General features: G+C 43.2%; 1 protein-coding gene and 1 long non-coding RNA gene across 4 annotated transcripts in view; one reads left to right on the forward strand and one right to left on the reverse strand.

Annotated features, from left to right (window-relative positions):
* Positions 1 to 11,528, forward strand: part of LOC146059838 (transient receptor potential cation channel subfamily V member 3-like) — a 78,865-nt gene extending 67,337 nt beyond the window's left edge. Inside the window, exons 14-16 of the mRNA XM_083172422.1 lie at positions 5,422 to 5,534; positions 5,613 to 5,692; positions 9,385 to 11,528. Of these exons, the coding sequence (XP_083028548.1) occupies positions 5,422 to 5,534; positions 5,613 to 5,692; positions 9,385 to 9,458 (267 nt within the window). The 3' untranslated portion in view covers positions 9,459 to 11,528. The remainder of the gene's footprint in view (positions 1 to 5,421; positions 5,535 to 5,612; positions 5,693 to 9,384) is intronic.
* LOC146059840 (uncharacterized) overlaps positions 1 to 19,091 on the reverse strand; it is a 32,131-nt gene that overhangs the window by 10,951 nt on the left and 2,089 nt on the right. The window contains exons 2-4 of one of the 3 annotated variants that reach the window (XR_014470318.1): positions 12,333 to 12,485; positions 9,591 to 9,676; positions 9,051 to 9,179 (exon numbers count right to left, since the gene is read on the reverse strand). This is a non-coding gene — a long non-coding RNA (uncharacterized LOC146059840). Of the gene's footprint in view, positions 1 to 9,050; positions 9,180 to 9,590; positions 9,677 to 9,961; positions 10,015 to 12,332; positions 12,486 to 19,091 lie in introns of all 3 variants that reach the window. The other 2 variants (XR_014470319.1, XR_014470320.1) reach the window with 2 other exon arrangements.

Raw genomic sequence — 19,091 nt, forward strand, 5'->3', positions numbered from 1 at the left:
TAAAGTGCTGACAAGGGGGAACCTGGGAGATAACAAGCAGAAAGGAGACCTCATAAGTCTGTGTCTAGTGTTTTATGTAATGTTTTGGCATGATTTGTGTATGGAGTCCTTTCATTATTAGAAAATATGTTGAGCCTCCTAATAATCAGCAAATGTCAAAAACTGAATGCTTGGGGTGTTTAAAAGTTTTGGAGTATTCTCCTGAGAATCATCTGAAGTCACAATATTAGGGGACAGCTGCCCATACAATGTTAAATTGCTCCGATATTTATTTAGCCACCATAGTGACTCACAGTGAGATGGATATATTTTTATTTTAGGAATAGTGTTTTAGACGAACCATGAATACAAACAGATAGATTTCACAATAATACAGTATTAATAATACAGTAATACACAAAACCAGTATTGAAGTAGCTGTTTGCATACTGCTATATTTTATATATAGGTAACTCATATCATCTATTACACCAGTATTGAAGTAGCTGTTTGCATACTGCTATATTTTATATATAGGTAACTCATATCATCTATTACACCAGTATTGAAGTAGCTGTTTGCATACTGCTATATTTTATATATAGGTAATTGTGCAAATATTTTTATAAGATCTGAAAGTGAGTTAGAATGTATTAGTGGCTGGGATGGTATGTAACCTCTTACCATTTGTTATCTTAGTTTTATTGCTAGTGCCAGAGGGGCTCTGGCTGGGTGGGGTCTCAATCAATTAACTTAGAAACAGCTTTTAGTATATATTGTGAACACCAGGCTAACACCAGCCTGGCTGACTATTGCAAGCTGACTATTGTTAATTTTTCAGATTTTAAAGTAGTACGATATTTAAGTAGGGCGAAAACAGTTACATAGATTAAAGCTTGGACTTATTCTGGACTTAAACTGGACAGAAACTGCCAACCAACTTAACATCTTCATATCAAAGTGACTCAGGGCCTTATTCTGATCGGTGCGGCCCGATCAGAATATGCGGCCGCAACCGTGCAGGCGAATCCCCGCCTTCCATACGGATCGCCACCTGCCGTCCGTACGCGGATATGTGGCGATCCGCATGAAATTTGACGGGGATACGCCTCCTCCGTCTTGGGAGCAGCCCCTGCATTCGATGGTCGCCGAACATCGAATGCAGGGCCGCACGCTCCACCAGGTCCCGCAACACAAGACCACACGGACACTTGTCCGTATGAAATCATGTATGGGGGCGGGCAGCTGACATCCGGCGATGTCAGATGCCCGCCCCGTACCCACGCGTCACGGCCTCATTACCATGCATACGCCCCGCGTTTGCATGGGAACGCCCATGAAACGCGGGGCGTATGCATAGGGTAATGAGGCTAAGTAGCCCCTCACGCCCCTCTACGCCCCCTGTGCGGCGTATAAAGAATCCGTGCGGCGAAATCGCCTGCACATGCGCAGAGTGACCTCTGCACATGCGCAGACGATCAACATCGGCGGTCCGTCCGCATGCGGGAATATCCGCACCGATCAGAATAAGGCCCTCAAAGACAGAAAACAGCAGCAACTCAGAAAACCAAGGGCCTTATTCTGGTTGGTGCGGCCGGATCCGAATATGCGGCCAGGACCGAGCGTCCTAAACCCCGCCTTTCGTACAGATCGCTCACTGCGTCCGAATGCGGTAAGCTGCTGACCGCACGGAGCACGAGTGTATTTCTCAGGTATACACCTCCTCCATCTCTGCCCGAGTGGTCTGAGCACGCGGGTGCTGCCAGACCATCGAATGCAGGGCCGAGTGGTCAGGCAGCACCCGCGTGCTCAGACCACTCGGGCATTTCTCCGTACAAAAGCAGGGATCTGGGCGGGCAGCTGACATCCGACAATGTCATATGTCCGCCACCTACACGTGCGTCACGGCGGCATTACCATATGTACGACCAGTGTTTTCATGGGAACGCCCATGAAACGCGGGGTGTACACATATGGTAATGAGCCCAAACAGCCCTTCACGCCCCTCTCCTCCCCCTGTTCGTAGTGGAAACAATTCATGCGGAATTTGGATGTATGTCCCTTTTGCACATGCGCAGATACTGTATGCCTCTGCACATGCGCAAACACAAAACATCGGCGGAACGAACGCACGCGGACATATCCGCACCACCCAGAATAAGGCCCCAAGAGACTACTTTGAGTGAGCTCACTTCATTCTCACATCATACTACTCCTGGCTGCTTAATCTGCCTATTCAGCTGTGATATCACCATTTCTACATCTGCTAAAACTTTTTGAATATCACTCTTTATGCTTGTACTTGCACTGTCAGTTTTGAAAATGCCCAGCTGTACCTCTAATGACTTTACCTCTCTTGCTGTTCCATTGAGAGTAGGTATCCCTGAATATTTTATTCTTGGCCCTCTTCTCTATCTCTACATGTCCTCTCTGGGTGAACTTATTTGTTCACTTGACTTCCACTATGCTGATAACACTAATATCTTCCCCTCGTTTCCTGATCGCTCTCCTTCCATCTTAACTCATATGTCCAACTGTCTCTCTGCTGTCTACTCTTGGATGACCCAACGCTTTTTTAGACTTAAAATATCAAACACTAAGCTGACCTCTTCCGACCCTCCTGCATAAAACCTGACCATCTCTCATCCTAACCTGTTTAAGCTCACTTCTTCCCCTTCTGTGTCACCCCTGTCTGTCTAACCCTCCCCTTTAGAATGTAAGCTCTCACGGGCAGGGCCCTCTCTCCTCATGTGCCTTTCTTGGAATATATAAACCACTGCCTCCCTGATAATTGCTTCAGTGTCCTGTCCCCTGATGCAACTATCCATATTTACCATATACTTGTCCTAAACTGTCTTGTGATGTAATTTGTTATGTGTGTTTGCTCATAACTATATTCTGTAAAGCGCTGCGGAATTTGTATGCGCTATATAAGAAACTGTTAATAAATAAATAAACTCATTTAACAATCTCTAAATAAATAAATTGGCAAGAGATGGTCCTGCCAACTACGGAGTGACAAGCTATCACAGGAGTAGACGGTAAAGAAATAGGAAAAATGGAAGCAGAGAAGTAAAAAAGAGAAGAGAAGTTTTCCTCTGCTTCAGGATTAAGGGAGACCTTAATCCCGAAAATGTGTAAAACATTAAAGTTACAAGGTTAAGTAGCAAATGGCAAAGATGAAATTTGGTAGGATAACCAAGGGCCCATACTTTATTAAACTATTTCGATGAATGGTGTAGTATAGCTATAATATTAGTGTTTATGCTAGGCTGTTTTTGCGCCTTTCTAGAACAGCCTGGCTTCAGACCCCATAGGTGCTCTCGGGAAAAACCCAGTACTGCTTTAGATGCCACACTCATGTAGCCCGACCCACCACCAAGTGTCATTGGCTGGCCTGGCCCAGTGATGGCAACAGGCCTGGCCAGCCCCCTTCATCCTGCCCCCATAACCCAGAGCCCTGCCTTGATCTTAGAAGGATCACTAAATATACTCCATTTTATACATATACCACATAAGTGACAACAGTATAGTGTGATGACATGTCGTAGTAATATATTTTGATGTCTGAACAGTATAGGGAGATTCAAGGAGAGGAGGAAAAACTTGGGGTTAGAAGGATTGCTCACTTCAAATAGGTGCAAGAGGAGAATGATAACCTCCCACCATATACTGCACAAAATAGGAAAGCTGCGCGGCATAGTATTTCTTGAAGTCAAGGATACCAAGACTATCTTCTCAAGAGGGAGGCTGGAGTAGGCATAATTTAACTCTGGGATACTCATCTTAACTGAATGTATCCTACCTTTGCAGGAATTAAAATAACTAGACCAGATGTATAAATCAGACTTACTGCTGTCTAACAGATGGGGGAAGATAGCTTGGAATAGCTGATGGTGGGTTATAAAGACACCTAACTATTTTAGCTTCTTTTTAAGCCATGCAAGGGGAAGTGAGGCCTCTAAAGTCTAAAGAGTGAAACAAGGATATAAAAATGAAGACCTTCCATTTTCGCAACATCCTATAACCTGATTGGCTAGCGTATAAATCTATTTCAGAAAAGAGGGATTTAAGGGACTGATTAAGGTTAGTGAGGGAGATTAAGAAATTGTCTGCGTAAAGCGCAATTTTATGTTCTGAAGGTCCTGTAGTTGTGCCCTGAAAAGCAACGTCACAATGAATCCATGCTGCCAGGGGCTCCATGACTAAAGCAAATATTAAGGAGGAAAAATAGGCAACCCTGTCTAGTACTGTTGGCGCTCTTAGGACTAGCAGAGGTGGCACTATTAATTGTGACCCGCGCTATCAGAAATCAACAGTCATGGTGAGACAATAAGGTAATCCGTTTTCCCTGCAGGGATACTACTTGGGATAGAAAAGAGGCGCAGGGAGGTAACTTATGTTGAGCTAACAAATTAGAGATTTGAGACTCGAGGGTGGATTTTAAGTAAGTTGGATATCTTTTTATAGGAGAGATGGATGGCCACTGATGATGAAAAGGCATCTTAATCTTTAACAACGGTGAGAATGAGTTACACACTCATCTGTAGTAGTATTCTATTGGTCTGCATTATGTTATAGCGTACAAATGAAATACATTTAAATATGTGGACAATATAGTTTGTGTACTGAGCATTTGTGAAGATTTTAGGTGTGCTTATGTTATTCTGTCTCTAATTGCCTCTATCCCATTTATTATTTTAACAGCTGTGCTACATAAACCGCACATATTTTTCCCAAAATTAGTTTTTCCTTGATTACATTTGGTTAAGAACATTTATTTAAAGATTCACTTCCTGCACCTAAACAATGGGCATTCTGACAGGTCGCACCAGATGCGTCAGGAAGCCTCACAGCCTTGTGTGGTTAAGAATAGAAACAATGTAGAAAGGTAGGCACATGCGTTTTTTTTAATCATCTACAAGGCACAATGGATCCCTGTAAGAATTGCCTTGCAGAGATACCTGTTTCACCACTCCAGGGGCATGCCCAGCATCCCCGGAGATGCTGGCTGCCCCAAGACTGTGCTTGTGTGTAGTGCTGATTCTTACACTGTGACAGGAGCCGAGTGCTACAGGCAACCAGCTCCCATCACTACAGAAGACCTGGCACTTTGGTGTCACGCCCACTGATGGTGACACCTCGCTGCGGCCCACTCCAGCCATATGACACCATTGCCTACTTTACTTCGATCATTGGAAGAAAGTCTGAAGAGTTTCTGTTCATGGTCATCATAAGCTTTCAGCCAATTGTGTATATAGATAGAGTGACTATGTGACCACCAAGACATTCAGCTTTCAATTTGCCAAAAAATAGCCTCAGGTGTCATACCAATGAAAAAAAAAAGTGTACTGTACTTAGCTTCACTGTGTCCAGCTTTTGGAAAGATATTTCATAAAGAATCTTTTGATTCACAAAATAAAATAACTTTATTTTTCTCAGAGAGCTAGAACCATACTAATGTTTGAAAAAAGTTTGCCGATCTGCATAAGGAATATGTTTAAACTTGGAGAGAAATACGACGTTTCAGAAAATGACAACAGAACATGTTTAAGGTAATGCAAAAAAAAGACAGCTAAAAAAATGTAAATACAAAACATACCAACAATAATTTCTATTTTTACAATTTGCAGAATAAATGAAGTTAAGTGGACTAAGTGGCACAATGAAGTAACCAGTATAAATGAAGAGTCTGGATTAACGAAGTTAAACGGTGTGTACAATGTTTGACTGGGCATGAATGGCCAACCGGAGGGGGCAGGTTCAGTGGTAGAGGCCCATGTTTAGGGAAGTGGCCATTCTCTAGAGGCAGTGTGGCTAGCCAATATATTTGTTTGCCTAACCACTAGGCAATTCACATGCAATTTTGTCTTTTAATATGTGATTGCGGTGACCAATCGCATGAAAAGCAATTGGTCACTGCAATATTGATAAATCGATTGCTAAAGGACAGTATGCTACATATTGCATGTGATCCTACTACCCAAGAAGATTTGGGCGCCTCAAGAGGGGATTGTATTCGACTTCTCCGAGGGGAGAGGTTGCCATAGGGCAGGGATGAGGAACCTTTGGCCCTTCAGCTGTTGTGGAACTACACATCCCAACTTATTACAGTTTTGCTATGTGGCCATGCTACAACTGTTGCTGGGATGTGTAGTTCAACAACAGCTGGAGGGCCCATGGTTCCCCATACCTGCCGTCGGGTATGCCGAGCTTTAGAAATTGCATGGGCTGGGCCCCTTGATAAATATATATAGTGTTCAATCTAGTAGCCGTCAACTGTGAAAACCCATGCAGTTCCTGTTCCCTGCCTGGGGTGTCGCTGTCTGCTGTGGGGTTTCTAGCACAGGTCTGGTTTGCATATCAGTGCTGATATACAAACCACACTGTGCTAGAAGCACTACAGCAGACAGCGACACCCCAGGCAGGGTGGAGGAACTGCATGGGTTTTCAAAGATGGTGAGTGCTAGAATGAAAATATATATATATATATATATATATATATATATATATATATATATATATATATAATCTGGACTGATACAGCAGAGCAGACCGGGCACCGCTGGACTAATACAGCAGACACACTATATAAAATCAACTCCATGCCAACGTGGATAGTGGAGGTATAAAAAGGTCGGACGGACGCGTCCCGCCGCCGCTCGCCACGCTTCGGGATGATGTGGATAGTGGGGGGGGGGGGGGTGCGATAAAAAAAAATCGCATACAATAATGGCATGCAATGGGATGCGATTTTTTATCGCACCCTATCTTTGTAATGTATTCACTACCAGAGAGCAGTCAATACATTACATACAAAAATCGTATCGCATCACATGCCATACAATAATGGCATGCAATGCGATTTCACTACACTGAATAGCCCACTATGCAAATGCCGTAGTGGGCGCCATGCTAGGAAACAAGTACCGCATAATCTAAGCATTCTTAATGAGATCCAATGTAATTTAATACAGCATGATATTGTTTTGCCTCTTATAGATAAAACAATAAATTCCTGTATTCTGTATTTTCAATGAGAATATCCTACCAAGAATCTCCTAAAATCTTACATAATCTCTGATTAATTAGCAGGCCTATTAAACTATGGTGAAGAGGAGCCATTTGAAACTTATGGATAGTAATTAAGTTGCAACATTGAATGATTAAGCAAGATTGTTGAAATGCACAATGATTGCAAATGTGTCATTAAAAAGAAAACAAAGTTTAAGCATTAAAGGTGCGTACACATGGGGGAGATATATTGCTCAGCAATATATTGCTGAGCAATATATTGCTCAGTGTCTCCTTTTCATCAGCCACCAGAGATGGTCGCTGATGAAAAGGAACCTCTGCCGGGGGAGCCGCAGAGGTAATCAGCTGGTCGCAGGAGCAAGCTCCTGCGACCAGCGATTAGAATGGGACTGAAAACGGGAGCGCGCACCCGGGGCACACTCCCATCACTGGCAATATGGTCGCCAGCAACCATATTTCCAGCGAATATAGCCCATATCGCTGCCGTGTGTACACGGCTTAACTATTAATCTTCTAAGTCCTGGATGGACTTCTTCCAAGTCTGCATTTCTATAGGAGTCACATTATTGAAAGAAAAAAGACCCCCTGCGCTGGGATACTAATGGGGCTAAATCCAGAGCTGGATCACAAAAGCAGATCTCCATACCCTTTCTTCAGTTGCTCACAGATTCCAGAATCCATTATTCTGCACTCTAACCTATTCCATTCACTGCCCAGGGTCAGGTGTAAAAGAGACAGTTAGGAACCTGTGTGAGCACTTCTTTATTTTCAATCTGCTTTGGTATCAGAATCATATTACCAATTCTGCATGAAAGTATGTATAGATAATTGTCCATTTAAGGATTCCATATTTTGAATATTGTGGTATCCCATCTGTGGCAAACACCCTATACTGTATATAAAAAAATAAAAATAAATCGCCATTCACAGTTTTGTAAATACTTTATTTAAAAACCCTATGGGTGAGATTTAATAGGATGAGAGATTCAAAAAGTGAGAGATTTCGTAAGGAATTTCCAGTTTTCTTAAAGCGGCAATCATTTACACGGCAAAACCAGTTTGATTTTGCCGTGTAAATGATTGCCGCTTTAAAAAAACCTGGAGATTTCTTCTCACTTTCTGAATCTCTCATCCTATTAAATCTCACCCTTTTTGTCTTAATGTTGTGTAGACACTATGGGGAATATTTACTAAAGAAAATTTGTCAAAAATAGGTGTATTTGTATCCAGAAATACACTTATTTTTGACATTTACTATCCCGAAAATATGGCAATTTGTATTCGTATTGATAGCACATCAATACGAATTGCCATATATTCGGGATAGTAAATGTAAAAAATAAGTGTATTTCTGGATACAAATACACCTATTTTTTTTACAAAATTTCCTTTAGTAAATTTGCCCCACTGTGTGAGATTTAATAGGGTGAGAGATTCAGAAAGTGAGAGATTTGGTAAGAAATCTCCAGTTTTTTTTAAAGTGGCAATCATTTACACTGCAAAAACCAGTTTGATTTTTGAAGTGTAAATGATTGCCGCTTTAAAAAAACTGGAGATTTCTTGCCAAATCTCTCACTTTCTGAATCTCTAATCCTATTAAATCTCACCTTGTATGTCACTTATTTAATTAACCTCAGCCGGGCCGACTAATGACTCATAGGATTTCATGAAATCCATGTTGGAGATCATTGATAACAAAGGCTAATACACATATTAACACTAATATTTATGGTTATACTCACTTTTCCGTCTGTATAGATACCCTCGTCCACAAGTTCCCTGTCTTCACTTTTTCTTTTTCCCGTTTCACCCCTTCCCCTTTTTCTTTTGTCCCTCTTCTTTCAAATTATTTTTCATTAAATTAGTACATTGTATATCTTAATGTATACCAATAAATAGTACATTTTAACTATTCAATTTTAAGAAAAAGCAGTGCCCCAATACTTTTTTCTTTCAATAATTTTGCTACCATTCATAACTCTGGGGAGCACCACCAACACATTCATTATGACATTAAAGTCAATCAATCTACCTACATGTTAGTTTCATACTGTAGATGGAATTTATGATTATCAGTCTGTGCAAGTCTTCTCTCTCTTCTTTCTATAGGAGTCTTCGTGTGGATAGCCACGGGCTTCAGAAATACAATGATTTGTTGTCCAAAACTTAAAATTATTAAAAGAATGTGTTTGATTTAATGATCACAGAAGAATAAAAATATAAAATTCACAGGGCTATTATTCTGTATCTGCTGATTGTCATTAGTTATTTAAAATGGCAATAATATTACAACTGGCGTTTATAACATTCATACGACCACATATACATTTCTTGTCACTTCCTCTTAAAAAACATTTCTTCTTTATACAGGGACAAGAAACTTGACTGGCATTGATGAAGTAGATAATTGTGCAGAGGATGAATTGGCCGAGACTGTGATTTAATATTATTATGGCAACTGTGAGTTGTTATTATTATTGGCACCAGTGACAGAAAATTACAAACAGGATCATGGGACCATTCTGAAGATACAGCTATCCAGCCACACCCAGAAGTCTGGTTCTACAGCTTCTTACCTGGCAATGCTGCATTTTGCAAGCACAGCTGACCCTTGCCTGTAACACCCATCTGCAGCATGTCATATGTGGCATCCAGTAAGCAACTTGGTTTTTAACATTTTTTCATCCATATATGTGAAAGAAATAATTGGTGACATATGAATGTTTTGCTTCCAATCCAAACGTGTACAGTACATTTTGTGGATGCCGAATAACATTTTGCGATACTCCGGAGAATATTAATTACAGGTATATAGAACTTCCAAAATCACTTCTCCACATGATTATGTTTTTAAACATTCACATCAATGACAATAGATAAAGGCTGCAATTGCAAACATTCACATCAATGACAATAGATAAAGGCTGTAATAGCACAGGTATGTTACCTAAATGTCACTTGTGTTCTAGACATCTCACATACGAAACAGGACTAAAATGTCTACAAAAAAGAAAAGTTATAAAAAACTGATTGCAATGTGAAAATCTGTGGATGAATAACGCAGGTTACATAAGAGTACTTTGGTCACAAGTAATACAATTGGAATTTAGGGATGAATAATCCTTTTTATACTTAGATACTTTTTGTATATTATATTTATCTGTTTTTTTAAGCAAAACATACATGTATGTCTTATCTGATGTAATACCACAAAATATGTTAAAATGTAAAGGGGGTATTCAATCCCAGACGCTATTTCCGCCGGGCAGAAATAGCATTTGAAAGTATTCAATCCCAGCACAGAATCGCCTGCAACAGGATTACCTCCCTACGGAGGCGAATCTATATTGTGAGAAACGGTCGCTGGATCATCGAATCCGTGGCCGCTTCTATCAGCGTCGGTTTTCAGCGAAGGCGGGACGTTCCGACTAGTGGAATATATTCCATCAGTCGGAAGAACGGAGCCCTTTAAACAGTTCGAATGACATTCAATCCCGGTGAAAATTACAGCCGGGATTGAATACCCCCATAAAGAAAATATAAACATGTTAATAAACAGATGACGAGATGAAATAAGTATGACAGTATTTTTGAGGCAGTCAATTGTTGAACATCTGTCTTTGAAGCAATGAAAGAGTCCTAAAAATAGATACTGTTGAAAAATGTGCACATCGCTACAGATCCTAGAGTATGTATTATTGTTACTTTATAGCACAGAAAGCTAAAATTGAATTGCTTGAGGTCTCGGCACATAACATGCTGTAACATAATGTTTGACGACTTTCCTGCCTCAATAATTTTTTGTCTTATGAAACATTACCTTAAATAAAGGCCCTGTGTGCCCATAAAGATTTATTTTAGGGTTGTGTTCCTTCTGCCACTTGACCATGTCAGAATATGACTCCAACCTCTAAAGTACTGACCTACAAAAAAGGCCCTATGTGCATGAAAAGGTTGCTTTAAGACAATATTCTTTACATCACTGGGCAACCTTCAATCAGGATGCCCTCAAAATGCAAACTCACCTAAAAAAGAGCCCCTATGTGCATTAAAAGTTTTCTTTCTCCTGGTTTGTCCAACACAGACTGCTCATCACTCAAATCCACATCCAAAGCAGTTTTATTCGAGGTAACAATTTCCACAAAAAAATAGTCACATAAAACGAAACATAAAATCCATGAAAATAAATATACACTGCAGGTGAGGAATGTTCCCACACTCCCTTCTTATCCCAGGTAAGAAGAAAGAGGGGAAAAGTACCGATGGCTGGGTACAGAGTCAATCTCCAGCCAAGGAAACAACATCATCCTTTCTCCATCCAGTCTGGTAACTATACATTATATTGGTGCCAGGGAACTGTTGCTGTCTCTCCCAATGGAGTCATCATGCTAGCAGGAACTTTTTTTACACTTTCACAATTTTATTAAATTTTTTTCGTTTTAGAGAATTCTCAAATTTTATTTATATTTGTCATATGTTTGATATGTTGATTAATAAATTTACATTAATTTTTATATGTGGTAGTGTCATTTCATTCAATCTAACCCAGGTGCTGTATGTACTTTTTTCTTACAGAATGACCTCATCTGACAGTGTTCCTCCAGTCCACCAATCTGTTTTAGGCAACTAAAGTGCCATTTTTCAAGGTGTGGACGGCTGTAAAACACTATGAGGGTGATTGTAGTTTAATTTTTCAAGATTGCGCATGCTGCAAATTGATTCTTCTCTAGCCGCTTGCCTGTGCCCATGGGAACACCCAGGGCTTCATGGCCGTTCTCATGGAAATTCTCCAGCGACGCGGGTTCGTGGGACGGGCGTGCAGATGACATTAGCTGTCCATCCGCTTCCCGCACAGGGCACATGTAGATGTAAGACACAAAATCTGTGTGCGCTTAAATCTGCATGCGCTTGCAAAATCATTCGATGGTCGACGACCATCGAATGATTTTTCCCCCGCACGTAAGCTGCAAATGGATGTTTGTGCAATCTTCGTGCGGGCGGCTGTCGGACCTTCGTGCAGGCAGCGTTTACATGACCTGCAAAGCTGCAAATTTCACAGCTTTGCAGGTCAACCTGAATGAGGGTCTACATGAAAAGCAATACATAAAGAATAAAATGGATAGAGGATCAGGCACATATTATATAATATATTTCTGTTCATTCCTTAATAACCTAATACAGATAAACATCCTACTCCTATTCTACATACATAATTATAATAAAAAAAAAAAAACTTTAAATCCATCCATCACATTAATAAATTATTGATATGTGCAGTCCGCAATATTCAATTCCATTTTCCATATAATACAAATCACCTTATTGGTGGTAATCCGGGGTCCCAGCGCCACTACCAGAAGTGACGTCAGCAGACATCAGGTAGATGGAGGCAGACTTCCTCTGTTCTATGTAACGCATATCGCAACTGGAAGTCCCCATTCAGACTGGAAGTCCCGACCATCATACTGCATCTGAATTAGAAGACTTAATTCTCATCAATCCCGGCCACAATTTTGTTGTAGAGTTTCAATAAGGATAAAGCGCCCATCATATTTAGAGGCTTATATAGCCTATTGAATATTGTGCAGGCATTTTGTTGAGAAATCACCATAAAGAGATACCAAGTACAAAACTTATAAGTGGGATAAATGTAACCAAAATGAACATCACTATCAGAACAAACAGTTCTATTTGATTTAAATACATAGATAGTTAGGATATTTAAAAAAATTATTATTCATGCAGAAATAGAAAATTGTAGAGATTATAAAATACACTTCACTTCCAGATCTATATTTAACCCTTTCCTTGTTGCTGGGAAGGGATACAGTCGGTTGGTCGACCTAATGATGGTCGACAGTCATTAGGTTGACACCGTTGGGTCGACAGGTGTCTAAGTCGACATGGCTCAAGGTCAACGAGAGTCTAGGTCGACACAAGTGTTAGGTTGACATGGGTTAGGTCGACAGTCAAAAGGTCGGCATGGGTTTTTCACAGTTTTTTTTAGCCTACATGTGCCGACAGGCGGTATTTCATACTCTACCATCCACTAGGGCGTGGTGGGAGAATAGAATAGTGTGCCGAGCACAGCGAGGCACTGTGCCCGAAGCATGGCGAGTGCAGCGAGCCATGCGAGGGGATGCGGTGCATTTAAAATTGTGTCAACATTCGGGTAAAAAAAACTGTGAAAAACCCCATGTTGACCTTTTGACTGTTGACCTAACCCATGTCGACCTAGCGCTTGTGTCGACCTAGACACCTGTCGACATTGTCCCATGTTGATCTTGTGCCAAGTCAACCTAGATACCTGTCAACCTTGCAGTATGTCGACCTAATGACTGTCGACCATCATTAGGTCGACCCAATGATCCCAACCCGCTGGGAAGATAATTAAAGCGGGAGCAGGCTCAGAGGGGCATGCAGCAAGGCAGATGCACACCATCTAGTCATTATTATTGTTGCGGCTCATTGGTTGCTCCTCTTTTAAAACTGGACTAGGTGCATAGGTTCAGTACTGGTCATAAGTATTCCTTGGGATGAACTTGTAGTCCACTGACATCGTAGTCCCAGCTGAGATCCTGTCCTGCATTGCATGTATTTCCACCTACTATCATGTTTACTGTTGTCTTGTTTTGCTGTTGCTATCATCAGTGCCTTTTACTAGTGTTTGGGGTTATTAAGTGTTCCCGCTAGGCTGTTTTAGCGGGGCGCTGCGCCCTGACCGATTTTTCAAGGGCAAAATGCGCCCTGCCCCCTAGCAGCGCCCCGCTAAAACAGCCTGGTGCCTGCCCGATTGCTTGCACGGGGAAGCCCAGCGCCACCTTAGATGGCGATGCGCGGCGCTTCCCCGGCATCACGGCACCTTCGCCCCTGTAGTGACGGCATCTTCGGCAGGCCCGGATGGGCCCGTCCCCTTTAGTGACGTTGGCGGCACGGGACCTCCCACAAGTGTGACGCCGGCGTGCCCGGACCGACCCCTGGCACCCTGCCCGGCAAAAACTCTAGAGTAAACATTAATTAACCCACGCTGGTACCCAATTCTGTACAGTTTTATTATTTATGCCGTGTTCACACTGCGAGAGTGTACAACATGGCTTTTACCAAGCATTTAAATGCTGGGAGCTGCGGCGAAGGACCCCCGGTTCTCACTGCTAGGCAAATTCCCGGGTAAAGCAGTTCTACCCGGTAATTTGCCTTTTAACACAGGTTTTTCTGCAGTGTGAACCTGTCTGCATACCCGGTTCTCAAACAAGGGTAAAAAGAAGGGTATTACTCGTGTATGAGATCCGGGTATGCAGACACGGGTTGACCAGTTCACACTGCAAAAAAACCTGTGTTAAAAGGCAAATGCTAGACCCAGGAATTTGCCTTGCAGTGAGCACGGGGATTTACTTGTATGTATTGGTGCTATTCTTTTATGTAGCACCATTCATATTTCGATCCATACCATACTCACCTCTACTGGCATCCAACACTACCTTGTATAACTTCTCTAACCTTCCCACCTTTCTTATCGGTCTAATACTAATACGGTGTCAAGATGTGATGGGTTGCCACTGCTTGCAGACTGATGCGGGTGGCAAAATGTTTAACTGTCTTTCAAATGAGATGTTTATTAAGCACCTAAAAAAATTGGGATATCTAATGTAGATTAAAACTAGTTTTTTTTTTATTATGTTCAAAAAAATGTGCGTTTTTACCATAATGCAAAACAAAAGTCATTTGGCTTAAATACTGTGATTTCTTAATAAACACCCATGTAACTTCTAATCAGGGCTATTTTTCTGCAGGCTCCAGCAGGAACTGTGGCCCTTATTCTAGTTCACTCTTTCTGACAAAATATTTCTTAGGTGGACAAAACCATGTGCACTGCAGGTGAGGCAGGTGTTACTTGTGCAGAGGTAATTAGATTTAGGTGGGGTTTTACACCTGCCTCTCCTGCAGTGCACATGGTTTTGTCCATCTAAGAAATTTTTTGTCAGAAAGAGTGAACTAGAATAAGGGCCACAGTTCCTGCTAGAGCCTGCAGAAAAATAGCCCTGGTTCTAATAAACTGGATAAGTAAATAATTTATTAAATTGAATAGTCAATATTTAATAAACTAATTGTCAGACAGTCCAGAAATTTGTTAAAAAGTTGTTTTGACATCTCTCTCAATTTAAAATTTTTCGTTTTGGGGTCATCTGATCGGATTAATCAGTCAAAAAGAACCTGAATCTCCAGCTAAGATTCAGCTTTTGTCATAATATGTTAAATGTAATAAAATAAAATTTTATATCAATGACTATAAAATAATAAAGATAATAAAAAAGTTGCATAGCTGTGCAACCTAGTACTGGTATACAAACAAAAGGGGGACACTTGAATCTGGCTAGGTCGCATTTGACATACCAGTTCTCTGCATCCTAAATGGCATTGCATCCCCTGCATGGGCAGCGAGACTCAGATGCATGTGCAGTACAGAAAATATCAGACAACTAACTCTGATTCAGGTCCTCACAGTAGTAATTATCTTAGTGATAAACTGTGACGTGTAACTATGGGGATTAACAACCGCTCACCATCGAATGATTCCAGTGGGTGCAGTCTGTACGAAGCCCAGGACCTACTTGGCCAGTCTTTTGGCATGCCTGTAGTTTTTTGATACTCCCAGTAAATGCCCGGGTGACATGCACAAATGCAGCTTCCTGTCAATCAGCTTGCGTTATGGCCAGCGAATAAAAAAAAAAGACGCTGGATATTATCATAGGATGGCTTCACGCATGCAAACGGCGAGCCGTACGCATGTGCACGATTATCACCCGACCTGAAAATTCGCAGCCATGTGAACAGGTCTGAATAACCCCCATGTGTGTGACACAATGTAAAACAGATTGTGCGTTTATAATGTAACACTGAGATGTAATTATATGTACAATACAATTTTTTGTGTGTAACACAATGCGTCTGATTTAGAGGAGCACGCAATGTTTATATGAAAGAAGGATGTGAGATTCCAGCAGTGGGCATCTTTATGCACAAGACAAAGGTTGATATATTTACACTAGGTGATTCATCGCGCCCTACGGGCGCTCTTCACACCGTCGTAAGGGGCTGCGCCCCCTTAATTTGTGAACGTTTGTATATGAGAAATATGGTTAGAATCAGTGGTCGAAGTGGAAATTTTGAAGTGGGGGTATGGAAATTTTGAAGTGGGGGTATGGAAAAGTAAAGAGTGAATATAGTGCGCACCTTCGGACACCCCCCTGTCCATCAACGTCCCCTGCCAGACTGCCCCGTTGTACAGGGGTATTACAAAAGCACAATATGCGCTGCTGAGTGATCAGAGAGCATCCTGAGGGGATGATTAAAGTGGCGGTATGGCATACCCCCGTATACCGCCCCACTTCGACCACTGGTTAGAATTGTATGAAAGATGCCCTGTATTGCAACTTAGGTGTCCGCGAATCGCGGGAGGGGGGGTCGCGGAGGGTGCCGCAAATTGCAGGAGGGGGGGTCACGGGGGGTGCCGCGAATTGCAGGAGGGGGGGTTGTGGGGGGGAGGATGCTGCGAATCGCAGGAGGGGGGTTACGGGGGCGGGGGTTGCGACGAATCATGGTAGGGGGGGTCGCGGGGGGTGTGCCGTGAATCACGGGAGGGGGGTCACGGGGTGGGGTGCCGAGAATCGCGGGGGGGGGTGTGTGTGTGCCGTGAATCGCGGGAGTGGGGGTTGCGGGGGGGGGGGGGGGGTGGGGGGGTGTGACGCGAATCGCCACAAGAAAAAATCAACACAGAAAGGTCAACACATGTAAATGTTGACATAAGTGTGGCACTTCATTGGTGTCCATGTCGACACATGAGAATGAATATGAAAACATTCAAAAAATGAAAAAAAAAAAAAACTTCAAAAACTCATGTCAACCTTTTTCATTGTCGACCATAGCCATGTCAGTGTTTTCCATGCAATTTAATTCTGGAGCTGCCGCGAATCGCGGGGGGGGGTGCCGCGAATTGCGGGAGGGGGGGTCGCGGGGGTGGGTGCCGCGAATCGCGGGAGGGGGGGTTACGGGGCGGGGGTTGCGGCGAATCATGGGAGGGGGGGTCGTGGGGGTGTGCTGTGAATCACGGGAGGGGGGGTCACGGGGTGGGGTGCCGAGAATCGCGGGGGAGGTGTGTGTGTGTGTGCCGTGAATCGCGGGAGTGGGGGTTGTGGGGGGGGGGGTGGGGGTGTGTGACGCAAATCGCCACAAGAAAAAATCAACACAGAAAGGTCAACACATGTAAATGTTGACATAAGTCTGGCACTTCATTGGTGTCCATGTCGACACATGAGAATGAATATGAAAATATTCAAAAAATTAAAAAAAAAAAACTTAAAAAACTCATGTCAACCTTTTTCATTGTCGACCATAGCCATCTCAGTGTTTTCCATGTGCAATTTAATTCTGGAGCTGCCGCGAATCACGGGGGGTGCCAAAAATTGCGGGAGGGGGGGGTCGCGGGGTTGGGTGCCGCGAATCGCGGGAGGGCGGGGTTCACAGGGGTTCCGGTGGGGGGTTGCCGCGAATTGCGGGAGGTCACGGGGGGTGCCGCGAATCGCGGGAGGGGGGGTTGCGGGGGGGGGGGTGTGACGCGAATCGCCACAATAAAAAATCAACACAGAAAGGTCAACACATGTAAATGTTGACATAAGTGTGCCACTTCATTGGTGTCCATGTCGACACATGAGAATGAATATGAAAAAATTAAAAAAATTAAAAATAAATCTTCAAAAACTCATGTCAACCTTTTTCATTGTCGACCATAGCCATGTCAGTGTTTTGCATATGCCATTTAATCCTGGGGCTGCTGCCAATTGCGGGGGGGGGGTGCCGCGAATCGCGGGAGGGGGGTCGCAGGGGGGGTGCCGCCAATCGTGCAAGGGGGGGTCGCGGGGGGGTTCTTTTTTGCCGCGAATCACGGGAGGGAGGTCGCAGGGGGGTGTTTTTTCCGCGAATCGGGGGGGGGGGGGGGTCACGGGGGAGGGTTTGCCGCGATTCGCGGGAGGGGGGGGGGTCGCGGGGTGGTGGTTATGCCGCGAATTGCGGGAGGGGTCGTGGGGGGTTCTTTTTGCAGCGAATCGCGGGAGGGGGGGTCGTGGGGGTGTTTTTGCTGCGAATCGCGGTAGGGGGGGTCGCGGGGGAGCGGGTGTTTTTGCCGCAAATCACGGGAGGGGGGCGCTCACCTGGTGGCTGTGGAGTAGCAGTGCTGGGCAACATGGGAAGGCAGTGGGTGTCTGGCACTGTCTGTGGGCTCACTGGGCTGGTTCTCTGTCACATACCTCCCAACATGACCCTCTCCAGGAGGGACACAATGCTCTGTTTCTAGACTTCCCCTTAATGTATGATTGCCATCACCTGTTTTAAACAGGTTAATTTCTCAGAAAGGTGTTCAGCACAGATGAAGGCAATCACACATTAAGAGGAAAGTCCAGGAACAGAGCGTTATAGACACAGACACCCACTTTGAGTGACAGATGTAGCCAAATATATAGGAGATGTTTTTCTTCAAGTAGCATTACTGCCTCACAGCACTGAGGTCATGAGTTTGATTCTCACCATGGCCCTAACTGTGCAGAGTTTGTATATTCTCCCCATAGTTGTGTGGGGTTCCACCAGGTACTCCGGTTTCCTCCCACAATCCGAAAAATATATTGGTAGGTTAATTGGCTCCCAACAATTAACCCTAGAATGAATGTGTGTGCATGTACATGTGGTAGAGAATATAGACCACCACTCCACTGGGGCAGGGACTGATATGAATGTTCTAATATTCTCTGTAAAATGCTGCGGAATATGTGTCCGCTATATAAATAACTGTTAATAAATAAGTAATAACTACTTTGAGCAAAATCGCAGATAAGCATGCAACTATGTGCACCTCTAAAGGTCCATACACGCTGGGCGATTTTGCACAGTGTGTATGGACAGCGATGATGAGGAAAACTGCTGGGCTGAAAATCTCCCTGTGCATACACACTAAGTGATTTTTTTAAAGCTATTTTTTTCATGGTGGTGGACGACTGAGCTGTTTCAGCTCAAAATCGCCCAGTGTGTAT

Source organism: Crinia signifera, chromosome 2 (assembly GCF_055691185.1).
Source record: "Crinia signifera chromosome 2, ASM5569118v1, whole genome shotgun sequence".
Taxonomy (NCBI): Eukaryota; Metazoa; Chordata; class Amphibia; order Anura; family Myobatrachidae; genus Crinia; species Crinia signifera.